Here is a 26,475-nt window from a genome sequence, read left to right on the forward strand (position 1 = left end):
CGGCTTCGGTACCACAAACAGCGTGGAGTAATACCCCTTTCCCTGTTGTAGGAGGGGTACCTTGATTATCACTTGCTGGGAATACAGCTTGTGAATGGCTTCCAATACCGCCTCCCTGTCGGGGGTAGACGTTGGTAAAGCAGACTTCAAGAACCGGCGAGGGGGAGACGTCTCGAATTCCAATTTGTACCCCTGAGATACTACCTGCAGGATCCAGGGGTCCACTTGCGAGTGAGCCCACTGCGCGCTGAAATTCTTGAGACGGGCCCCCACCGTGCCTGAGTCCGCTTGTAAGGCCCCAGCGTCATGCTGAGGACTTGGCAGAAGCGGGGGAGGGCTTCTGGTCGTGGGAAGAAGCTGTCTGTTGTAGTCTTTTTCCCCTTCCTCTGCCCCGGGGCAGATATGAGTGGCCTTTTGCCCGCTTGCCCTTATGGGGACGAAAGGACTGAGCCTGAAAAGGCGGTATCTTTTTCTGCTGCGAGGTGACTTGGGGTAAAAAAGGTGGATTTCCCAGCCGTTGCCGTGGCCACCAGGTCCGATAGACCGCCCCCAAATAACTCCTCCCCTTTATACGGCAATACTTCCATATGCCGTTTGGAATCCGCATCCCCTGACCACTGTCGCGTCCATAATCCTCTTCAGGCAGAAATGGACATCGCACTTACTCTTGATGCCAGAGTGCAAATGTCTCTCTGTGCATCTCGCATATATAGGAATGCATCCTTTAAATGCTCTATAGTCAATAATATATTGTCCCTGTCCAGATTCTAACGGAGGTCTGGAGGAGGGGCATAGAGGGAGGAGCCAGTGCACACCAGATGTAGTACCTAATCTTTCTTTAAAGAGTGCCCAGTCTCCTGCGGAGCCCGTCTAATCCCCATGGTCTTTACGGAGTACCCAGCATCCACTAGGACGTCAGAGAAATAAAAAATGAAAGTGCGAGTTTTAGTTTGGACGTTAGCATCTCCCTCCAGCCTGGCCGGTGTGCCCAGCGCATGCGCGGCAGGACTGAGATGGATCCTGAAGTCCCACTTTGGTTTAATGGCTCTTACTGTGCATGCTCAGCTCAGACAATATCTGGCTGGCATATGGGGTCTCCGCTATTGGGTATATATTTCGAGTTGTTATCCCGCAATTCTTTTAAACAGTAACGGCTGGAACTCTACTGTATTCTACGGATATCTTCAGCCCTGTGTCACGCTGTGCATTGCCGGTTTGGTACTACACTCTACCAGGTTTCCGCCTGCCTGCGTTATAGCTACTCATCCTAGGAAAAAATAGGATTTTGGTTACCTACCGGTAAATCCTTTTCTCGTAGTCCACAGAGGATGCTGTGGTCCACATTAGTACCATGGGGTATAGACGGGTCCACCAGGAGCCATTAGCACTTTAAGAGTATAAGAGTGTGGGCTGGATCCTCCCTCTATGCCCGTCCTACCAGACTCAGTCTAGAAACTGTGCCCGAGTAGATCGACATACTTCGAGAGGACTTAACACAGATAGTGGTAAGATTCATACCAGCTCACACATACAAGGCACGTCAAGACAACTAGCTTGAACTAATCAGCAAATGGCTGAAACGTTACTTACCCAGTAACTATGCAGTACGCAACTAAAACGAAGTTGTACTGAACCAAATAACAATTAGCAGGAAAACGAAGCGCTGGGCGGGCGTCCAGCATCCTCTACGGACTACGAGAAAAGGATTTACCGGTAGGTACCAAAATCCTATTTTGTCTAACGTCCTAGATGATGCGTGGGTCCACATTAGTACCATGGGGATGTACCAAAGCTCCCAGAACGGGAGGGAGAGCGCGGAGGCTTCTGCAGAACTGATTGACTGAACTTCAGATCATCAGAGGCCAAAGTATCGAACTTATAAAACTTTGCAAACGTGTTCGACCCAGACCAAGTTGCAGCTCGGCAAAGTTGCACTGCCGAGACACCCCGGGCAGCTGCCCAGGAAGACCCCACCTTAAGAGTAGAGTGGGCCTAAACAGATTTTGGACATGGCAGTCCTGCCGTAGAATAGGCGTGCTGGATAGTGAAGTAAAAGAAAAGAAGAACAGCACTAGATAGTGAACCTAATCCAGCGAGAAATAGTCTGCTTAGAAGCAGGACACCCAATTTTCTTGGGATCATATAGGACAGAGTCCGACTTTCTGTGACAAGAAGTTCTCTTCACATATATCTTCAGAGCCCTTACTACATCCAAGGACTTTGATGTAATTGAAGAGTCAGTAGCCACTGGCACCACAATAGGTTGGTTGATATGAAATGCCAACACAACCTTCGGAAGAAACTGCTGACGTGTCCGGAAATCAGTTCTATCTTCTTGGAAGATCAAATAAGCGCTTTTACAGGATAAAGCCCCCAATTCGGACATGCGTCTAGCAGAAGCTAAGGCCAACAACGTGACCGCCTTCCATGTAAGAAATTTGACCCCAACCTCCTGTAGAGGATCAAACCAATCCAACTGGAGGAACTGCAACACCATGTTAAGGTCCCAAGGCGGTACAAAGGGAGGTTGGATGTGCAGCCAATTGTTTCTGAAAGAAAATGGATAGGGCCGAAATCTGGACCTTCACAGATCCTACCTCAGGCCCATATCCACACCTGCTTGCAGGAAGAGGAGAAACCATCCCAGTTGAAATTCCACCGTAGGAAACTTCTTGGACTCACACGGAGACATATATTTCTTCCAAATACGATGGTAATGTTTAGATGTTACCCCTTTCCTAGCCTGTATGAGGGTAGGAATAACCTTCTATGGAATGCCCTTCCGAGCAAGTATCAGGCGCTCAACTACCATGCAGTCAAACATAGCCGCGGTAAGTCTTGATAGGCGAAGGGCCCCTGCTGCAGCAGGTCCTCCCGAAGAGAAAGAGGCCTCGGCTCTTCTTGCAGTCGATTCAGAAGGTCCGCGTACCAAGCCCTTCTTGGCCAGTCTGGGTCAATAAGGATCGCTTGAACCCTTGTTCTCCTTATGAGCTTTAAAATTCTTGGGAGTATTATTATTATCCTTTATTTTTATGGCGCCACAAGGGTTCTGCAGCGCCCAATTACAGAGTACATAAACAAATAACCAAACAGGAAAACAGCAACTTATAGTTGATGACAGTATAGGACAAGTACAGGGTAAATGAACAGTTACATCAGCAGATGACACTAGAATAAATATCAGGTGACAGAAGACTGCTGGATTTGGTGCAGATGAAGTTTATTAAAGTAAGAAAGGATAAGCACATGAGGGAAGAGGGCCCTGCTCGTGAGAGCTTACAATCTAAAGGGGAGGGGTAGACAGATAGGGGTGACACAGATGGGGTACATAGAGAGCGTAGAACAGAGGGTTAGGATGAGATTTGGCTGGGTTTGGTGAAGAAGTGGGTCTTGAGAGCCCGTTTGAAGTTTTGTAGAGGTGGAGAGTCTGAGGGGGAGAGGTAGGGAATTCCAGAGAAGTGATGCAGCACGTGAAAAATCTTGGAGGTAGGAGTGGGAGGAAGTAATCCGTAGGCAGGAGAGTCGGCGTGCATTAGCAGAGCGAAGAGGACGGGTGGGAGTGTAAAGGGAGATAAGGTCAGAGATGTAGATGGGAGAGGAGTGGGTGAGGGCTTTGTAAGCGAGTGTGAGAAGCTTGAAATGGATTCTGAAAGGAAGGGGATCCAGTGAAGGTCTAGTAAGAGAGGAGAGGTGGACGTAGTGCGTTTGGTGAGGAAGATGAGCCGGGCAGCAGCATTGAGGATAGATTGGAGTCGAGAGAGGTATTTGTCAGGAATGCCAGTTAGGAGGAGATTACAGTAGTCCAGTCTGGAGATGACCAGTGAGTGGATAAGAGTCTTAGTAGCATTCTGGGTCAGAAAGGGTCTGATCCTGGAAATATTTGTTTAGATGAAAACGGCAGGGTTGTGAGAGGTGCTGAATGTGTGGTTTGAAGGAGAGGGAGGAGTCAAGGATTACTCCAAGACAGCGCACTTTGGGGCTAGAGGAGATAGTAGTGCCAACAATAGATAATGAGATTGTAGGAGGTGAGGTTATGCGGGAGGGAGGGAAGATGATCAGCTCGGTCTTAGACATATTAAGTTTAAGAAAGCGCTCGGACATCCAGGAAGTGGTAGCAGAGAGACAGTTGGAGATACGAGTGAGGAGAGCAGGGGAGAGGTCTGGAGAGGAAAGATAGATTTGGGTGTCATCAGCATAGAGATGATATTGGAAACCAAAAGAACTAATGAGCTAACCTAGTGAGGACGTATGGAGAGAGAAGAGAAGAGGACCAAGGACAGAACCTTGGGGTACCCCTACAGTTAGTGGAAGTGAGGGGGAGGTGGAGTCATGAGAGGAGACAGAGAATGAACGGTCAGAAAGGTAGGAGGACAGCCAAGAGGGCAGTGTCACGCAGACCAATGGAGTGAAGGATTTGCAGTAGGAGAGGATGGTCTACAGTGTCAAAAGCAGCAGAGAGATCAAGTAGAATAAGTAGAGAGTAGTGTCCCTTAGATTTAGCAGCATGGAGGTCATTGCATACTTTTGTAAGGGCAGTATCAGTGGAGTGGAGAGGACGGAAGCCAGACTGGAATGGGTCAAGCAGTGAGTGAGGAAAGAAAGTAAGTAACGCGGTTGTAGACAATACGCTCAAGGAGTTTGGAGGCAAAAGGGAGGAGAGAGATGGGACGGTAGTTGGAGAGAGTGAGAGTGGTGGAAACACGTACACTGACTGGAACACCCACGGAGACACCAGGGCGTCCACTGCCACTGCATATGGGTCCCTCAACCTGGAACAATAACGCCGAAGCTTCTTGTTGAGACGAGAGGCAATCATGTCTATTTGGGGCAAACCCCAAAGGTCTGTTATTTCTGTGAACACCTCCGGATGGAGACCCCACTCCCCTGGATGGAGATCGTGTCTGCTGAGGAAGTCTGCTTCCCAGTTGTCTACTCCCGGAATGAAGATGGCTGACAGTGCCAACACGTGCTTTTCTGTCAAGAGGAGTATTCTTGTGACCTGACATTGCCGCTCTGCTCTTCGTTCCGCCTTGTCGGTTTATGTAAGCCACTGTTGTTACGTTGTCCGACTGCACTTGAATGGCCCGATTTCTCAGAAGAGAGGCCGCCTGAAGAAGACCGTTGTAGATGGCACTTAGTTCCAGGATGTTGATGGGCAGGCCGGCTTCCAGGCTTGACCACCGTCCTTGGAAGGTTACTCCTTGAGTGACTGCTCCCCAGCCCCGGAGGCTCGCATCCATGGTTAGAAGGACCCAGTCCTGAATCCCGAACCTGCCACCAGAGGAGTGAAATCCTTGCCCTTGGCGACAGATGAATTCTCTGGTGCATGTGGAGGTGAGATCCCGACCACTTGTCCAAGAGATCCAATTGGAAGGTCCGAGCGTGGAATCTCCCGTACTGGAGAGCCTCGTAAGAGACCACCATCTTTCCCAACAGGCGAATGCATTTATGAACCGACACCCAGGCTGGCTTCAGGACATCCCGGACCATAGCTTGTATCACTAACACCTTTTTCTGCGGAAGAAACACCTTCTGCACTTCCGTATCCAGGATCACGCCCAGAAAGGACAACCTCTGGGTTGGTTCCAAGTGGGAATTTGGAAGGTTCAGAATCCAACCATGACTCTTGAGCAATGGACTGCAGCAGCTTCTCCTTGGACGATGCCTTTATCAGCAGATCGTCCAGATATGGAATGATGTTAACCCCTTGTTTGCGGAAGAGCACCATCATTTCTGCCATCACCTTGGTAAATACCCTTGGTGCTGTGGAGAGGCCAAATGGCAGGGCCTGGAACTGGAAATGACAATCCAGCAATGCGAAACGGAGATAAGCCTGATGCGGCAGCCAGATCGGAATGTGGAGGTACGCATTCTTGATATCCAGGGATACCAGGAATTCCCCCTCTTCCAGACCTGATATCACCGCCCTGAGAGACTCCATCTTGAACTTAAATTCCTTTAGAAAGGGGATCAATGACTTTAGGTTCAGAATGGGCCTGACCGAACTATCTGGTTTCTGTACCACGAAAAAGTTCAAATAGTAACCTGTGGCCTGCGCAGGGGGAGGAACTTGTACAATGACCTGTGCCTCCACCAGTTTTTGGACAGCGTCTTGTAGTACAGTGCTGTCCTCCAACAGAGTCGGCAAGCCTAATTTGAAAAAACGATGAGGAGGGAGACTTTGAAATTCCAGCTTGTATCCCTGAGACACAATATCTATCACCCAGGGATCCAGGCCGGACGATACCCAGACGTGACTGAAGTGTCTGAGTCTCGCTCCCTCCGGCCCCACCTCCAGGCCGCGCGGTCCACCGTCATGCGGAGGACTTTGGCGTACCTGAAGCAGGTTTTTGTTCCTGGGAACCTGCAGCGGCAGGTTTCTTGGACTTAACTCGACCTCCCCTAAAGAAGGTATTGGACGGCCTGGCCTTTCTAGGCTTGTTAGGCCGAAAGGGCAGCGTTGCAGATGAAGAGTAGGATTTTTTCCGGAGCAGGTGCTGCTGAGGGAAGAAACGGAGACTTACCCGCTGTAGCCGTGGATATCCACGCATCTAGAGCTTCCCCAAAGAGAGCCTGACCTGTATAGGGTAGGGACTCCACACTTCTTCTGGATTCTGCGTCAGCCGACCACTGGCGCAGCCACAGTCCCCGACGAGCTGAAACAGACATGGAAGAGATTCCCGCAGCCATGGAACCCAGGTCTTTCATGGATTCTACCATAAAACCTGCTGAATCATGTATGTTGCGTAAATATAATGCAACGTCATCCCTATCCATCGTATCCAAATCCTCAAGTAAGATAGCCGACCACTTTACTATTGCCTTTGCAATCCATGCACTAGCAATAGTGGGACGTAATATGGCCCCTGAAGCAGTGTACATTGATTTAAGTGTGTTAGCAATTTTTCTATCAGCCGGCTCCTGTAAGGCGGTAAATCCTGGAACAGGTAAAACCACCTTCTTTGAGAGTCTGGACACAGATGCGTCAACAATCAGCGGGTTTTCTCATTTTTTCCTATCCTCCTCAGAGAAAGGAAACGCCACCAGTACCCTTTTAGGGACCTGGAATTTTTTCTCAGGGTTTACCCATGCTTTCTCAAATATAGCATTCAATTCCTTTGACGCAGGGAAGGTTAGCGAGGCTTTTTTATTTTCAGTGGAAAAAAACCTCCTCAAACTGCTCAGGTGTGGTATCGGTAACATTCAACACATCCCTGATAGCCTCTATCAACAATTGCACCCCCTTTGCAAGAGTTGCGGAACCCCACAACACATCCCCATCACCGTCTGTAGTGTCAGAATCCGTATCATCTTGTTTGACATGCACAAGCACATGTTTGTGGGGGTATATAGCGGAACGCCCTGAGGTACCCAGAAACCGGCCAAACTGCCATAGAGCTCTGTAATACCTGGGTTGCAGATTCATTACTTGCAACCCTGTCAGAAATCTGAGAAATCCAAGATTTGATAGAGAAAAACCACTCCGGTTCCCTTGCTGGTATTTGTGCTAAACCAGTGCTATCCTGATTACATGGAATGGGAACATCCAGGGAGGATACATCCTCTGCAGCATATGACAGTGTCACTGGACATAGCTAAAGGAGACCACCAAACACTACACACACACACACGTGGGGGCTGACAGAGTTTCCCACCCAAGAATGGCAAGAGAGACACAGAGATTGGAGCCAACCCACACACAGCGCTTTTACCAAAGGGAGACCCCTTGTCAGCGCTGACTGTGCACCTTAATAGGACACACAGTCGAATTACAGCCTCCCTCCCCTTCTACAGCCCCCTGGTACAGTGTACAGATAGCTGGAGTTGCTGTGGAGGGACCTGTTCTCCTTCTCAGCGCTGTACAGGCAGGAAAATGGCGCTGAAACGCTGCTGGGTCTGCTGAGAAGCTCCGCCCCCTTAAATGGCGCTGTCTTCCCGCGCTTCATGGATTATACTGGCCAGAGGAATTAGTGCTGGCTGAGATCCGAGGACCCCGACAGGCTTCTGGACCAGTGTAGGGGGTAAGCGCTGGCCCAGGGCGTCCCTCACAGCACCGCACCATGTACCGTTGAGCCTTCACAGGAGCGCAGTTAATACTGCGCTTCCTCCCCGATGCCGCCATCTTCACACCGGCCCCTCGCTTGCTAGGTGGGGGGGGGGGGGGGGTCGGTGTCTCACTCGCCACTTCTTCAGCTCTGTAAGGGGTTGGCAGCATGCTGCTGGGGGGCAAGCGGTCCCCTGTGGTGGGGAGCGATCCGACCCCTCTGGAGCTCAGTGTCCAGTCAGCGGAATCAGTGGCTCAGACCCCGCAGGGTGGACACTGCTCCCCCCCTTAGTCCCTCGCTGCAGGCAGGCTGTTGCCAGCAGCCTCCCTGTAAAATAAAAAAAACTCTAAAATCAAACTTTTCTAGAAAAGCTCAGTAGAGCTCCCCTAGCTGTGACCGGCTCCTCCGGGTACATTTTCTAAACTGTGTCTGATAGGAGGGGCATAGAGGGAGGAGCCAGCCCACACTCTCAAACTCTTAAAGTGCCAATGGCTCCTGGTGGACCCATCTATATCCCATGGTACTAATGTGGACCCCAGCATCCTCTAGGACGTAAGCGAAATAGACGTTATGGTAAGAACTTACCATTGATAACGCGATTTCTCCTATGTCCACAGGTATCCACAGGATAACATTGGGATATGCCGGAGCGACAGCAGAAATGGCACCAAACTGTCACGAGCTTTCTGGCCTCCCAGGATGCATCGGGGCTTCTCCATATAATCCCGCCCACTGACTCAGTCAAATCCGTTATTTCCACAGCAATTTAGGCAGGAACATCAGGTAGAAACCTATTCAGGCGATAAGAACACACATGCACACCCTTCCATGCAAGAGGGAAGAGGTTTAGTGATTGTAAAGATCCTCAAATCAGATGCGTCAGGGTGGGACCCCTGTGGATACCTGTGGACATAGGAGAACTCACGTTATCAACGGTAAGTTCTTACTGTAACTTCTATTTCTCTGGCTGGGTCCACAGGTTATCCACAGGATATCATTGGGATTCCCAAAGCCAGTTTTAGTGGTGGGGTCGCTCCTGATTAGACAGGAGAACCTTTCGCCCGAATTCAGCGTCATGAGAGGCAAACGTATCCATGGCATAATGTCTAATGAAAGTGTTAATGGAAGACCATGTGGCTGCCTTACAAATCTGTTCTGCTGAAGCACCCTGCTGTGCTGCCCATGAAGGACCTACCTTACGTGTAGAGTGAGCAGAGACATTAGCCGGAATAGGGAGATCTGCATGAGAATAAGCTTCTGATATTACCATTCGGAGCCATCTTGCCAGCGTCTGTTTACTAGCAGGCCATCCTCTTCTACGAAATCCGTAGAGGATGAAGAGAGAAGCTGTTTTTCTGATGGCACTAGTACGATCTATGAAGATTCTTAACGCCCAGACCACGTCCAGCGACGCTTCGCCCGCAGAAAGTCCTGATACCTGAAAAGCTGGGACTACAATCTCCTCGTTAAGGTGAAACTTTGAAACCACCTTCGGAAGATAACCAGATCTAGTTCTGAGAACTGCCTTATCCGGAAAAAATATTAGAAAAGGAGACTTACATGACAGTGCTCCTAAATCTGACACTCTTCTAGCTGACGCCATTGCCAGTAGAAAGAGCACTTTAGCCGTCAGCCATTTAAGATCTGCTCTCTTAAGTGGTTCAAACGGAGGTCCCTGAAGGATTTTAAGAACTAAATTCAAATCCCAGGGAGCTGCAGGAGGAACAAACGGAGGTTGAATGTGTAAAACTCCCTGAAAGAAAGTACACACATCCTGTAAGTCAGCAATCTTTCTCTGAAACCATACAGTTAATGCTGATACTTGAACTCTCAAGGAAGCTACTTTCAACCCCTTATCCAATCCTGCTTGAAGGAAATCCAAAATCGTGGATACTTTAAAAGATCTTGGATTCAAACTTTTTTTCACTACACCAATGAATATAGGCTTGCCATATTCGATGATAAATATAAGCTGAAGAAGGCTTTCTTGCTCTAAGCATAGTTTGCATTACTTGTTTTGAAAATCACAGGCTGCTATTAACTGCAGCCCTGTGACCATGGTCCGGCTCCTGCCGCACCAAACAAAAAACTGATTTGCCCGAGTCAGTGGGCGGGATTATATGGAGAAGCCCCGATGCATCCTGGGAGGCCAGAAAGCTTGTGACCGTTTGGTGCCATTTCCGCTGTCGTTCCGGCATATCCCAATGTTATCCTGTGGATACCTGTGGACCCAGCCGGAAAAAGATCTGGTTTCTTTACAGTGATGTTAATGCCTGCTCATTCCCAGATGCACAGGAGTGGGGACATATTTTACACTCAGCCAACAATATTACGCCTTGTGCCCAAAACCAACAAATGTATTATGAATTCCACAGCGCCCATACCACTCTTTGCCTTGTTAAGATGGGCATCTGTGATATTGCCGACCTAGGGGTATATTCAATACCTGTCAGAAACTACCGTCTTGTCGGAGACACAGCAGTTCCGACCTATTCAATGCAAGGCCGACGGGGCAGACGTGTCACTGTTTTCTGGAATGCTGGCCGTCAACTCCACTACCCTGTAACTTAGGGGGCCCTGCAACCACCATCGCAAACACAGATCCTGCGCACGTGCAGATCGGAAACATTCTGAGATGTGCGTAAAACCGTTGGGTTTGATACATCTTGGAATTCCGCCATTTGTTACACTCTGTTTGTCCCTGGATTACAGGACGTCCTTGCTAGGTTTGGTCTCATGCTGGTGTGTTCCCTCTATTCCAAGAGTCAAAAAAAAAAAAACCCTAGAGAAGGGCCATCATTAGAGGCTCTATGACAGTGATTTTCAACTCACCGCACACCACCAGTCCTCTACGGGAAAAACACACACAATGGCCCCCACGGTAATAAAAGAAACACATGGGCACTCACAGTAATAATAATAAGAATTTACTTACCGATAATTCTATTTCTCATAGTCCGTAGTGGATGCTGGGGACTCCGAAAGGACCATGGGGATAGCGGCTCCGCAGGAGACTGGGCACAAAGTAAAAGCTTTAGGACTAGCTGGTGTGCACTGGCTCCTCCCCCTATGACCCTCCTCCAAGCCTCAGTTAGGATACTGTGCCCGGACGAGCGTACACAATAAGGAAGGATTTTGAATCCCGGGTAAGACTCATACCAGCCACACCAATCACACCGTACAACTTGTGATCTGAACCCAGTTAACAGCATGATAACAGAAGGAGCCTCTGAAAAGATGGCTCACAACAACAATAACCCGATTTTTGTAACAATAACTATGTACAAGTAATGCAGACAATCCGCACTTGGGATGGGCGCCCAGCATCCACTACGGACTATGAGAAATAGAATTATCGGTAAGTAAATTCTTATTTTCTCTAACGTCCTAGTGGATGCTGGGGACTCCGAAAGGACCATGGGGATTATACCAAAGCTCCCAAACGGGCGGGAGAGTGCGGATGACTCTGCAGCACCGAATGAGAGAACTCCAGGTCCTCCTCAGCCAGGGTATCAAATTTGTAGAATTTAGCAAACGTGTTTGCCCCTGACCAAGTAGCTGCTCGGCAAAGTTGTAAAGCCGAGACCCCTCGGGCAGCCGCCCAAGATGAGCCCACTTTCCGTGTGGAATGGGCTTTTATAGATTTTGGCTGTGGCAGGCCTGCCACAGAATGTGCAAGCTGAATTGTACTACAAATCCAACGAGCAATCGTCTGCTTAGAAGCAGGAGCACCCAGCTTGTTGGGTGCATACAGGATAAACAGCGAGTCAGATTTTCTGACTCCAGCCGTCCTGGAAACGTATATTTTCAGGGCCCTGACTACGTCCAGCAACTTGGAATCCTCCAAGTCCCTAGTAGCCGCAGGCACCACGATAGGTTGGTTTAAGTGAAATGCTGAAACCACCTTAGGGAGAAATTGAGGACGAGTCCTCAATTCTGCCCTGTCCGTATGAAAAATTAGGTAAGGGCTTTTATAGGATAAAGCCGCCAATTCTGATACACGCCTGGCTGAAGCCAGGGCTAACAGCATTACCACTTTCCAAGTGAGATACTTCAAGTCCACAGTGGTGAGTGGTTCAAACCAATGTGATTTTAGGAATCCCAACACTACATTGAGATCCCAAGGTGCCACTGGAGGCACAAAAGGAGGCTGTATATGCAGTACTCCCTTGACAAACGTCTGAACTTCAGGTACAGAAGCTAGTTCTTTTTGGAAGAATATCGACAGGGCCGAAATTTGAACCTTAATGGACCCTAATTTGAGGCCCATAGACTGTCCTGTTTGCAGGAAATGCAGGAATCGGCCCAGTTGAAATTCCTCCGTAGGGGCCTTCCTGGCCTCGCACCACGCAACATATTTACGCCAAATACGGTGATAATGTTGTACGGTTATATCCTTCCTGGCTTTGATCAGGGTAGGGATGACTTCATCCGGAATGCCTTTTTCCTTCAGGATCCGGCGTTCAACCGCCATGCCGTCAAACGCAGCCGCGGTAAGTCTTGGAACAGACATGGTCCCTGCTGGAGCAGGTCCTGTCTTAGAGGTAGAGGCCACGGGTCTTCCGTGAGCATCTCTTGAATTTCCGGGTACCAAGTCCTTCTTGGCCAATCCGGAGCCACGAGTATAGTCTTTACTCCTCTCCTTCTTATGATTCTCAGTACTTTTGGTATGAGAGGAAGAGGAGGGAACACATACACTGACCGGTACACCCACGGTGTTACCAGAGCGTCCACAGCTATTGCCTGAGGGTCCCTTGACCTGGAACAATATCTGTCCAGTTTTTTGTTGAGGCGAGACGCCATCATGTCCACCTTTGGTTTTTCCCAACGGTTTACAATCATGTGGAAGACTTCCGGGTGAAGTCCCCACTCCCCCGGGTGAAGATCGTGTCTGCTGAGGAAGTCTGCTTCCCAGTTGTCCACTCCCGGAATGAACACTGCTGACAGTGCTATCACATGATTTTCCGCCCAGCGAAGAATCCTTGCCACTTCCGTCATTGCCCTCCTGCTTCTTGTGCCGCCCTGTCTGTTTACGCGGGCGACTGCCGTGATGTTGTCCGACTGGATCAATACTGGCTGACCCTGAAGCAGAGGCCTTGCCTGACTTAGGGCATTGTAAATGGCCCTTAGTTCCAGGATATTTATGTGAAGTGACGTTTCCAGGCTTGACCACAAGCCCTGGAAATTTTTTCCCTGTGTGACTGCTCCCCAGCCTCTCAGGCTGGCATCCGTGGTCACCAGGACCCAATCCTGAATGCTGAATCTGCGGCCCTCTAGGAGATGAGCACTCTGTAACCACTACAGGAGAGACACCCTTGTCCTTGGAGACAGGGTTATCCGCTGATGCATTTGAAGATGCGATCCGGACCATTTGTCTAGCAGATCCAACTGAAAAGTTCTTGCGTGGAATCTGCCGAATGGAATCGCTTCGTAAGAAGCCACCATCTTTCCCAGGACCCTTGTGCACTGATGCACTGACACCTGGCCTGGTCTTAGGAGTTTCCTGACTAGGTCGGATAACTCCCTGGCTTTCTCTTCCGGGAGAAACACCTTCCAGAATCATCCCTAGGAACAGCAGACGTGTCGTCGGAATCAGCTGCGATTTTGGAATATTTAGAATCCATCCGTGCTGTCGTAGTACTATTTGCGATAGTGCTACTCCGACCTCTAACTGTTCTCTGGACCTTGCCCTTATCAGGAGATCGTCCAAGTAAGGGATAATTAAGACGCCTTTTCTTCGAAGAAGAATCATCATTTCGGCCATTACCTTGGTAAAGACCCGGGGTGCCGTGGACAATCCAAACGGCAGCGTCTGAAACGGATAGTGACAGTTCTGTACCACAAACCTGAGGTACCCTTGGTGAGAAGGGCAAATTGGGACATGGAGGTAAGCATCCTTGATGTCCAGAGACACCATATAGTCCCCTTCTTCCAGGTTCGCTATCACAGCTCTGAGTGACTCCATCTTGAACTTGAACCTTTTTATGTAAGTGTTCAAGGTTTTCAGATTTAAAATGGGTCTCACCGAGCCGTCCGGCTTCGGTACCACAAACAGCGTGGAGTAATACCCCTTTCCCTGTTGTAGGAGGGGTACCTTGATTATCACCTGCTGGGAATACAGCTTGTGAATGGCTTCCAATACCGCCTCCCTGTCGGGGGTAGACGTTGGTAAAGCAGACTTCAAGAACCGGCGAGGGGGAGACGTCTCGAATTCCAATTTGTACCCCTGAGATACTACCTGCAGGATCCAGGGGTCCACTTGCGAGTGAGCCCACTGCGCGCTGAAATTCTTGAGACGGGCCCCCACCGTGCCTGAGTCCGCTTGTAAGGCCCCAGCGTCATGCTGAGGACTTGGCAGAAGCGGGGGAGGGCTTCTGGTCGTGGGAAGAAGCTGTCTGTTGTAGTCTTTTTCCCCTTCCTCTGCCCCGGGGCAGATATGAGTGGCCTTTTGCCCGCTTGCCCTTATGGGGACGAAAGGACTGAGCCTGAAAAGGCGGTATCTTTTTCTGCTGCGAGGTGACTTGGGGTAAAAAAGGTGGATTTCCCAGCCGTTGCCGTGGCCACCAGGTCCGATAGACCGCCCCCAAATAACTCCTCCCCTTTATACGGCAATACTTCCATATGCCGTTTGGAATCCGCATCCCCTGACCACTGTCACGTCCATAATCCTCTTCTGGCAGAAATGGACATCGCACTTACTCTTGATGCCAGAGTGCAAATGTCTCTCTGTGCATCTCGCATATATAGGAATGCATCCTTTAAATGCTCTATAGTCAATAATATATTGTCCCTGTCCAGGGTATCAATATTTTCAGTTAGGGAATCCGACCAAGCCACCCCAGCACTGCACATCCAGGCTGAGGCGATTGCTGGTCGCAGTATAACACCAGTATGTGTGTATATACCTTTAAGGATATTTTCCAGCCTCCTATCTGCTGGCTCCTTAAGGGCGGCCGTTTCTGGAGACGGTAACGCCACTTGTTTTGATAAGCGTGTGAGCGCCTTATCCACCCTAGGGGGTGTTTCCCAACGAGCCCTAACCTCTGGTGGGAAGGGATATAGTGCCAATAATTTTTTAGAAATTAGCAGTTTTCTGTCGGGGGTAACCCACGCTTCATCACACACTTCATTCAATTCATCTGATTCAGGAAAAACTACGGGTAGTTTTTTCACACCCCACATAATACCCCTTTTTGTGGTACTTGCAGTATCAGATGTGCAAAACCTCCTTCATTGCCGTGATCATGTAACGTGTGGCCCTACTGGAAAATACGTTTGTTTCTTCACCGTCGACACTGGAGTCAGTGTCTGTGTCTGGGTCCGTGTCAACCCACTGAGGTAATGGGCGTTTAATAGCCCCTGACGGTGTTTGAGACGCCTGGACAGGCACTAACTGAGCTGCCGGCTGTCTCATGTCGTCAACAGTTTTCTGTAACGTGCCGACACTGTCACGTAATTCCTTAATTACGGCCATCCATTCAGGTGTCGACTCCCTAGGGGGTGACATCACCATTATAGGCAATTGCTCCGCCTCCACATCATTTTCCTCCTCATACATGTCGACACACACGTACTGACACCCAGCACACACACAGGGAATGCTCTGATAGAGGACAGGACCCACTTAGCCCTTTGGGGAGACAGAGGGAGAGTTTGCCAGCACACACCAGAGCGCTATATATGTATAGGGACAACCTTACAATAAGTGTCTATCCCTTATAGCTGCTTATATCTGTTATTTTGCCAAATAAGTGCCCCCCTCTCTTTTTTTACCCTGTTTCTGTAGTTGCAGGATGCAGGGGAGATTCTGGGAGCCTTCCTACCAGCGGAGCTGTGTGGGAAAAATGGCGCTGTGTGCTGAGGAGATAGGCCCCGCCCCCTTCACGGCGGGCTCTTCTCCCGCTTTTTTCTGGAAAACTGGCAGGGGTTAAATACATCCATATAGCCCAGGAGCTATATGTGATGTATTTTTCGCCAACTAAGGTAAATTCATTGCTTCCCAGGACGCCCCCCCCCAGCGTCCTGCACCCTCAGTGACCGGAGTGTGAAGTGTGCTGAGAGCAATGGCGCACAGCTGCAGTGCTGTGCGCTACCTTATGAAGACAGGAAAGTCTTCTGCCGCCGATTTATGGACCTCTTCTTGCTTCAGCATCTGTAAGGGGGCCGGCGGCGCGGCTCCGGGACCCATCCATGGCTGGGCCTGTGATCGTCCCTCTGGAGCTAATGTCCAGTAGCCTAAGAAACCCAATCCACTCTGCACGCAGGTGAGTTCGTTTCTCTCCCCTAAGTCCCTCGATGCAGTGAGCCTGTTGCCAGCAGGTCTCACTGAAAATAAAAAACCTATTTAAAACTTTTACTCTAAGCAGCTCAGGAGAGCCACCTAGATTGCACCCTTCTCGTTCGGGCACAAAATCTAACTGAGGCTTGGAGGAGGGTCATAGGGGGAGGAGCCAGTGCACACCAGCTAGTCCTAAAGCTTTTACTTTGTGCCCAGTCTCCTGCGGAGCCGCTATCCCCATGGTCCTTTCGGAGTCCCCAGCATCCACTAGGACGTTAGAGAAAAGAGTTTAAACCTACCGGCAAATCTTTTTCTCCTAGTCCGTAGAGGATGCTGGGGACTCCGTAAGGACCATGGGGTATAGACGGGCTCCGCAGGACACATGGGCACTATAAAGAACTTTTAGTATGGGTGTGCACTGGCTCCTCCCTCTATGCCCCTCCTCCAGACCTCAGTTAGAGAAACTGTGCCCAGAGGAGATGGACAATATGAGGAAAGGATTTTATGAATCTAAGGGCAAGATTCATACCAGCCCACACCAATCACACCGTATAACCTGGAATATACACAACCAGTTAACAGTATGAATAAGAAACAGTATCAGTCGAAAACCGATCCCAACTGTAACATAACCCTTATGTAACTATATACAAGTCTTGCAGATTTAGTCCGCACTGGGACGGGCGCCCAGCATCCTCTACGGACTACGAGAAAAAGATTTACCGGTAGGTTTAAGATCTTATTTTCTCTTAAGTCCTAGAGGATACTGGGGACTCCGTAAGGACCATGGGGATTATACCAAAGCTCCAAACCGGGCGGGAGAGTGCGGATGACTCTGCAGCACCGATTGAGCAAACGCAAGGTCCTCATCAGCCAAGGTATCAAACTTGTAGAATTTTGCAAAAGTGTTTGAACCCGACCAAGTAGCTGCTCGGCAAAGCTGTAGTGCCGAGACGCCTCGGGCAGCCGCCCAAGAAGAGCCCACCTTCCTAGTGGAATGGGCCTTTACCGAATTCGTTAACGGCAATCCTGCCGTAGAATGAGCCTGCTGAATCGTGTTACAGATCCAGCGAGCAATAGTCTGCTTAGAAGCAGGAGCGCCAACCTTGTTGGCTGCATACAGGACAAACAGAGCCTCTGTTTTTCTAACCCTAGCCGTCCTGGCTACATAAATATTTAAGGCCCTGACTACATCCAGGGACTTGGAATCCTCCAAGTGCCCCGTAGCCACAGGCACCACAATAGGTTGGTTCATATGAAAAGAAGAAACCACCTTAGGCAAAAATTGTGGACGAGTCCTCAACTCTGCTCTATCCACATGGAAAATCAAATAGGGACTCTTGTGAGACAAGGCCGCCAATTCGGACACCCGCCTTGCAGATGCCAAGGCCAATAACATGACCACCTTCCAAGTGAGAAATTTTAATTCCACCTTTTGAAGAGGCTCAAACCAATGAGATGTTAGGAACCTTAACACGACGTTAAGGTCCCATGGTGCCACTGGGGGCACAAAAGGAGGCTGTATGTGCAGCACTCCCTTCACAAAAGTCTGGACTTCTGGGAGAGAAGCCAATTCCTTCTGAAAGAATATAGATAGGCTCCATTAAGGTACAGATTTCGGCCCTAACTTCAGGCCCATATCTACTCCTGTCTGTAGAAAGTGGAGAAAACGGCCCAGATGGAAGTCTTCCGTAGGAGCATTCTTGGCCTCACACCAATATACAAACTTCCTCCAGACACGGTGATAATGTTTCACCGTCACCTCCTTCCTAGCCTTTATCAGAGTAGGTATGACTTCCTCCGGAATACCTCTCCGAGCTACGATTCGGTGTTCAACCGCCATGCCGTCAAAAGTAGCAGCGGTAAGTCTTGGAATACGCAGGGCCCCTGCTGCAGCAGGTCCTCCCTGAGAGGAAGAGGCCACAGATCTTCTGTGATAATTTGCTGAAGATCTGAATACCAGGGCATTCGAGGCCAATCTGGAACAACGTGTATTGTCAGTACTCTTTTTCATCTTATGATTCTCAAAATTTTTGAGATGAGAGGCAGAGGAGGAAACACATAGACCGACTGAAACACCCAAGGTGTCACTAGGGCGTCTACCGCAACTGCCTTAGGGTCCCTTGACCTGGCACAATACCTCCGAAGCTTTTTGTTGAGGCGTGAAGCCATCATGTCTATTTGAGGAAGTCCCCAATGACTTCCTATCTCTGCAAAGACTTCTTGATGAAGTCCCCACTCTCCTGGATAGAGATCGTGTCTGCTGAGGAAGTCTGCTTCCCAGTTGTCCACTCCCGGTATGAAAACCGCTGACAGAACGCTTACGTGATTTTCCGCCCAGCGAAGAATCCTGGTGGCTTCCGACCACGCCACTCTGCTCCTTGTCCCGCCTTGGCGGTTTACATGAGCCACGGCTGTGACGTTGTCTGATTGAATCAGCACCGGTAGGTCGCGAAGAAGATTCTCCGCTTGTCGTAGGCCGTTGTATATGGCCCTCAATTCCAGCACGTTGATGTGTGGACCAGCCTCCTGGCTTGACCATAGTCCCTGAAAATTTCTTCCTTGTGTGACTGCTCCCCATCCTCGGAGGCTCGCGTCCGTGGTTACCAGAACCCAGTCTTGAATGCCGAACCTGCGACCCTCTAGAAGGTGAACACTCTGCAGCCACCACAGGAGAGAGACCCTGGCCCTGGGGGACAGGCTTATCTTCTGATGTATTTGTAGATGGGACCCCGACCACTTGTCCAGAAGGTCCCACTGAAATGTCCTCGCATGGAACCTGCCGAAGGGGATGGCCTCGTAGGCTGCCACCATTTTCCCCAGAACTCGAGTGCATTGATGAACAGACACTCTTTTTGGTTTTAGCAGGTCTCTGACCATGTTCTGGAGGTCCTGGGCTTTTTCCATTGGGAGAAAAACCCTCTTCTGTTCCGTGTCCAGAATCATTTCTAGGAATGATAGTCGAGTCGTTGGAGTCAATTGTGACTTTGGCAGATTGAGAATCCAACCGTGCTGTTGTAGCACTCTCAGGGAGAGCGAAACGCTCTTCAGCAATTGATCTCTCGATCTCGCTTTTATCAGGAGATCGTCCAAGTATGGGATAATTGTGACTCCCTGCCTGCGCAGGAGCACCATCATCTCCGCCATCACTTTGGGCTTTCCACGGCGCCGAGGATTTTCACCAAACGGCAACGCCTGAAACTGGTAATGACAGTCTTGTACAGCGAATCTCAGGAACTCCTGATGAGGAGGATATATAGGGACATGAAGGTAGGCATCCTTCACGTCCAGTGATACCATAAAATCCCCTCCTTCCAGGCTGGAGATCACTGCCCTGAGCGATTCCATCTTGAATTTGAACTTTTTCAAGTACAAGTTTAGGGATTTTAGATTTAAAAATGGGTCTGACCGAACCATCCGGCTTCGGGACCACGAACAGGGTTGAATAGTACCCTTTTCCCTGTTGTACCAGGGGAACCTTGAGAATCACTTGCTGTTGACACAGCTTTTGAATTGCAGCCAATACTACTTCCCTCTCCGGAGGAGAAGCTGGCAAGGCCGACTTGAAAAGTCGGCGAGGGGGCACCTCTTCGAATTCCAGTTTGTAGCCTTGGGAAACAATTTCCATCGCCCAAGGATCCACGTCTGAAAGAACCCAGACCTCGCTGAAGAGTCGAAGACGTGCCCCCACCGGTGCGGACTCCCTCAGTGGAGCCCCAGCGTCATGCGGTGGATTTAGCAGAAGCCGGGGAGGACTTCTGCTCCTGGGAACTAGCCGAAGCAGGTGTCCTCTTTCCTCTACCCTTACCTCTGGCGAGGAAAGAGGAGCCCCGACCTCTTCTGGCCTTATGCGACCGAAAGGACTGCATCTGATACTGTGGAGTTTTCTTTTGTTGTTGATGGGGAACAAAAAGGTAGAATTACCCGCGGTAGCTGCGGAAACCAGGTCCGCAAGACCATCCCCAAACAAAATTTCACCCTTTTAAAGGTAAAACCTCCATATGCTTCTTTGAGTCTGCATCACCAGTCCATTGGCGGGTCCACAGAGCTCTTCTCGCCGAAATAGCCATGGCGTTGGCTCTGGAACCAAGCAGCCCAACGTCTCTTTGAGCGTTTCTCATATATAAGACTGCGTCTTTAATGTGACCTAAGGTCAGTAAAATGGTATCCCTGTCTAGGGTATCAAAGTCAGCTGATAAGGTATCTGTCCACGCAGCAACTGCGCTACAAACCCATGCCGATGCTATCGCTGGCCTGAGCAAAGCACCCGTATGTGTATAAATAGATTTTAAGGTTGTTTCCTGTCAGCGATCAGCAGGATCCTTGAGGGCTGCCGTGTCTGGAGACGGTAACGCCACCTTCTTGGACAGACGCGTTAAAGCCTTGTCTACCCTGGGCGAGGATTCCCACCGTACCCTGTCATGTGCAGGGAAAGGATACGCCATAAGAATCCTCTTGGGAATCTGCAGTTTTTTGTCTGGAGTTTCCCAAGCTTTTTCAAATACTTCATTCAGTTCATGAGATGGGGGAAAGGTTACCTCAGGTTTCTTTTCCTTATACATGCATACCCTCGTGTCAGGGACAGAGTGGTCATCAATGATATGCAAAACATCTTTTATTGCAATAATCATATAATGAATACTTTTGGACACCCTTGGGTGTAACTTTGCATCATCGTAGTCGACACTGGAGTCAGAATCCGTGTCGGTATTAGTGTCTGCTATTTGGGATAGGGGACGTTTGAGACCCTGAAGGGCCCTGTGACCCAGTCCAATCCGTGGATTGACTCCCTGCTTTTTCTCTGGACTCTGCTTTGTCCATTCTCTTATGTAATAAGTTGACATTTGCATTTAACATATTCCACATGTCCATCCAATCATGAGTCGGCGTTGCCGACGAAGACACCAATCATCTGCTCCACCTCCTCCTTAGATGAGCCTTCTGCTTCAGACATGCCGACACACACGTACCGACAACCCCACACACACAGGGATATATCTATAAGGGGACAGTTCCCCAACAAGGCCCTTTGGAGAGAGAGAGAGAGAGAGAGAGAGAGAGAGAGAGAGTATGCCAGCACACACCCAGCGCCAACTCACACTGGAAACAATTTCCCAGATAACAGCGCTTTTTATATATCTAATCATGTAATACACTCACTGCGCCTTACAAGTGCCCCCCCCCCCCCCCCTTCTTTTCAACCCTCTGTCACCGTGTTCAGCAGGGGAGAGTCCGGGGAGCCAGCTTCTCTGCAGCGTTCTCCGGAGAAAATGGCGCTGGTTAGTGCTGAAGGACCAAGTTCCACCCCCTCCAGCGGCGGGCTTCGGTCCCGCTCAATTGTATGAAAAATGGCAGGGGATTTATCTATTAACTGCCTCCGCAGCCTAATATCTATATAATGCCATCCAGAGGTTTATATTGCTGCCCAGGGCGCCCCCCCCCTGCGCCCTGCACCCATCAGTGCTGTCAGTGTGTGTAGCATGTGGGAGCAATGGCGCGCAGCATCACCGCTGCGCGCTTACCCCAGTGAAGATCTGAAGTCTTCTGCCGCCTTGAAGTCTTCTTTTCTTCTTATACTCACCCGACTTCTATCTTCCGGCTCTGTGAGGAGGATGGCGGCGCGGCTCTGGGACGAACGGCAGGGGGGAACCTTCGTTCCGACTCCCTCTGGAGCCAATGGTGTCCAGTAGCCTAAGAAGCAGAGCCTATCACTTAAGTAGGTCTGCTTCTCTCCCCTCAGTCCCACGATGCAGGGAGCCTGTTGCCAGCAGTGCTCCCTGAACATAAAAAACCTAACAAAATAATTTTTCAGAGAAACTCAGGAGAGCTCCCTGTAATGCACCCTCTCTCCTCTGGGCACAGGATCTAACTGAGGTCTGGAGGAGGGGCATAGAGGGAGGAGCCAGAGAACACCCATAATAAAAGTTCTTTATAGTGCCCATGTCTCCTGCGGAGCCAGTCTATACCCCATGGTCCTTACGGAGTCCCCAGCATCCTCTAGGACGTAAGAGAAAAAATAAACACATTCGCCCCCACAGAAAAACACCACACACATTTGGCCCCCTCAGAATAAAAAAAAACCAATGGCCCCCTCAGAAATAAAAGCAAAAAACACTTGCCCCCTCAGAATAAAAAAAACAAACACTTGCCCCCTCAGAAATAAAAACAAACACTGGCCCCCTCAGAAATAAAAACAAACACTGGCCCCCTCAGAAATAAAAACAAACACTGGCCCCCTCAGAAATAAAAACAAACACTTAACCCCTCAGAAATAAAAAACAATCTCAGAAATAAAAACAAACACATTGGTTGAAGAGAAAGGAGCTCAGGTCCCTCATCGGCTCACAGTGCAGAGCTGTGAGCGGTAGACAGGCGTGCATGCAGGCTGGCTAGCTGGCGAGTGGGACCGACGTGCGGGTTGTACGGCAGACGGTCATACGGGCTGGCGGGTTGGCATGCTGCCAGCCATGCTATGTGGCACATGACCTATGATGTCATGCCGCCGCGTTGCTATAGGTCACGGCTCAGGTGCTCCCAGAAGAGTCCAGCGCTGCCCGCGTGTCCGCTGTCCGGGTCCACAGTTAGTGAAGGCGGTTCTGACTCTGCGGCACACTTGTCATCCAGCTGCGGCACACTAGTGTGCCGCGGCACATGGGTTGAAAAACGCTGCTCTATGACATGGGGCTTCAACCGGTAGACCTCCAGCTGCTGTTAAACTACATATCCCAGCAAGTCCTGCCACAGGTTTGCTATTAAGGTATACTAAAACTGAGGCAGGGCATGCTGGGATGTGTAGTTCCACAGCAGCTGGGGGGGCCACAGGTTGAAGACCCATGCTCTATGATAACTGCAATATCTGAATGTTATCAGGAAACGCATTACTTATACCAGGAATTCCCAACCTCGGTGCTCGGGGCACACTAACAGAGCAGGTTTTAGTGAAATCCAGGCTTCAGCACAGATGGTTAAATCAAAAGAACTGAGGCACACGGCGTAAGGACATCAATCGCTACCCTATTAACTGCTTCTAATGTTAACCTGTAAATAGCATACAGCTCTGAATCTACTTGTGTTCAAGCAGATAATACCTCAATTTTGTCTTGAACATCCTATAATCCCCTCATGCTTATCTCTTATTCTCTTATCACCCGCCTACCTCCGATTCCTCAAGGACCTCCTCTTCTTCCTCCCCCACCACCTCAGGCCTTTTATGCTCTTCCTCCTTCTTCGCTGGCTCTTCAGAGACCACAGGCGATTCAGGCTCTGGCAAAGGTTCAGACTCTGGCGCCGCACTCTCCTCTTCCTGAGCGGGAATTGGAGAAGAGGCTGGCGGCGTCAGCACAGGGGGTGGAGGTGGGGGTGGGCTGTTTATGACCTCGTCCTCTGGGTCCCTGTCCTCAGAAACTTCTTCTTGAGCCTCCCGTTCTTCACTTTCCACCAACATCAGCAGACCCGTATCGCAACTCTCCTCCTCAACAGGTGACAGACGTGGGGGACCCTCCTCTGGCTCTGCCTCATGCATTACTGGTTTATGCTCTTCATGCATTGCCTCCACGGCATCATGCATTGCCTTCAAGTCAGGAGTAATTTGCATGTCTTCATGTATTAAACCCTCTTCTTCCTCTCCCTCCTCTTCCTCTTCTTCACCCTCCAGGTCCTCCTCATCTTCCTCCTCTTCTGTTAGACATTCCTCTTCATCATAGTAGTCTTCTTCCTCCTCATCCATCCCCTCTAAGTCTTCTTCGTCCTCATCATAAAATTCATCCTCGTCCTCATCAAACATCTCTTCTTCCTCATCATCCTCCTCCTCCTCCTCCTCTTCTTCGTCGGTGCTATTGATGTTAATTACCATGTCACCTTCTGGTGGAGGAGGGGGCAATTCAGCAACAACTGGCAGTTGTGCTGGCCCAGGGGAGGGACCAGGGCAGGCAGGAGGTGGCGGTGACAGCACAGCTGCAGTGGGTGGTGAAGCAACAGCTGGAGCGGGAAGCTCCATTGCCTCTTCGAGCGGAGGTTTGACAGAGGGTGGAGAAGGCTCAGGTTTAGGTGCAGGCTTTTGTAGGAGACCTTCAGGTACAATTACTACGCTGTCATCCGAGTCACTCTCCAAAGAGATCTCCACGTCGGAGGCCTCTTCTTTCTCGTAGTGGATGAAGACTGGTCGTGGCGTCTTTCCACCAAAAGTCTCCAGCTGTGAGGGCACAGGTGTGGCAACTGGAGGCTCCATTGGCTGTAGAGAAACTGTGGTCCTGGCGGAAAGATGATTTGCTAGAGATGGGGCAGGGAATGTCAGTGGAGCAGGGAGTCGCTGGGTTGGCACATCAGCCTGCAGAGGGGGACGGGGCCCATGTTGTGGAAGGGGGCGTTGGAGAGTGGGCACACGGGGATGAATGATAACTCTGCAAATGGCAAGGGCCTCCGTGCAGAACATCGAGACCTGCAACGAGGAAAGAACACATGCAGTAAAAGCATCCAAACTCTCCTCTTTATCTCCCATAACCATTCTCCCCACTGACCTACCTGCAAACTCTCCTCCGTCATCCCAACTCTGAAGATCCTTACTGCACAGTGCAGAGGGGCAGCGAGTCGGGGGCTGGGAGTCAATGTCAGGGACAGCAGTAGCCGATAAAGTTGCTTCCGACAGTCACTGTTGGCGTACGGGCCGACCCATTGGTCAGAACCTTGCTGGAGACGGATGAGCAGGGGAATAGAGAGCTCCTGCAGACGCTGGAGACAGGAAACACATGATCACCTACAATGTGCCTGCATAGGAATTACACATATACTATGATGAACCAGTCACACTGAAAGTAACCGCCCCCAGTGATATAGTGGACTGACTAGGTGTTAGTACCGGAAGTACTGGAGCATACAGTAGAACTGAAAACAGAACAGGGCAAATTCATCTAGATAAACACTGCGTCTCATGCTTTTTGTTATGAAATATATTCCAAGAGTCCAACCATACAATACCATGAGAGTTTCACGCTCTCTGCATACGCTCATCTCGATGTGATACACAGGCCCCTTATACCACAGATGCAGACACACATATACTCTTACCCGATGCGTGTCGTCTTTGATTAATGATCCTCCATACAGTACAATGGCGCACAGCGCTAGGGGGAAGAGAGGAAAAGATAAGTGGGGCATTAGTCCCTCCCCACACAGGGTGACAAGTCTTAGTCATTCCGCCTCTAGGTAATGCAGACAGGAGGGAACAATCAAAGTATCCCCACTACCCACCCTCCCCCTGACACAAGGGGACACAGACAGAAGGGAGCTATGAGCATGTCCCTCCCCCTGCAGGGTGACACAGTGACAGACAGACAGAAGGGAGCTATGAGTTTGGCCCTCCCCTTGCAGGGTGACACAATGACAGACAGACGGGAGCTATGAGCCTGTCCCTCCCCCTGAAGGGTGACACAGTGACAGACAGAAGGGAGCTATGAGTTTGGCCCTCCCCCTGCAGGGTGACAGACAGAAGGGAGCTATGGGTATGGCCCCTCCCCCTGCAGGGTGACAGACAGAAGGGAGCTATGGGTATGGCCCCTCCCCCTGCAGGGTGACACAGACAGAAGGGTGCTATGAGTCTAGCCCCTCGCCCTGCAGGGCAACACAGACAGAAGGGAGCTATGAGTCTAGCCCCTCGCCCTGCAGGGTGACACAGACAGAAGGGAGCTATGGGTATGGCCCCTCCCCCTGCAGGGTGACACAGACAGAAGGACGTCTCAGTACATACAGGTGGGCTCCTTACCACGCAGGGCTGCAGTACAGAGCTCGGTGTTGGCAGTGGCTTCTCTCTTCCGGTGGCTCTGAAAATCACCATTCCCAACCTCTGACACTTTCTGTTTCTTGGCTCCAATCTGCACAAACCCAGATATCTGCCGGGAAACCAGAGACATATAGGGTGTGTAATTGGAGAACGGAGTATGTAGGCTGGATGGATCCAGGTGTACGATGGGATCTGCTCACCTTTAAGCTGTCCGTCGGGGGAGTGATGTCGCTCATCAGATGGGCCAATAAGATGTCAGAATGGTGGGACATCCCCTGTAAGATTCCGGAAGAACCCCCGCACACCGTCACCCATCGTTCTAGCGTACGATACACCAGCGCCCGAAGCGAGCTGTGGCCAACAGTTACAACCATCAG

General features: G+C 50.2%; 1 protein-coding gene across 1 annotated transcript in view; it reads right to left on the minus strand.

Moving 5' to 3' along the window:
• PELP1 (proline, glutamate and leucine rich protein 1) overlaps positions 1 to 26,475 on the minus strand; it is a 90,787-nt gene that overhangs the window by 32,787 nt on the left and 31,525 nt on the right. The window contains exons 12-16 of the mRNA XM_063930955.1: positions 26,299 to 26,449; positions 26,081 to 26,207; positions 25,387 to 25,442; positions 24,844 to 25,050; positions 23,480 to 24,760 (exon numbers count right to left, since the gene is read on the minus strand). Coding sequence (XP_063787025.1) covers positions 23,480 to 24,760; positions 24,844 to 25,050; positions 25,387 to 25,442; positions 26,081 to 26,207; positions 26,299 to 26,449 — 1,822 coding nt within the window. The remainder of the gene's footprint in view (positions 1 to 23,479; positions 24,761 to 24,843; positions 25,051 to 25,386; positions 25,443 to 26,080; positions 26,208 to 26,298; positions 26,450 to 26,475) is intronic.

The sequence above is a fragment of the Pseudophryne corroboree genome, chromosome 6 (assembly GCF_028390025.1).
Source record: "Pseudophryne corroboree isolate aPseCor3 chromosome 6, aPseCor3.hap2, whole genome shotgun sequence".
Lineage (NCBI taxonomy): Eukaryota > Metazoa > Chordata > Amphibia > Anura > Myobatrachidae > Pseudophryne > Pseudophryne corroboree.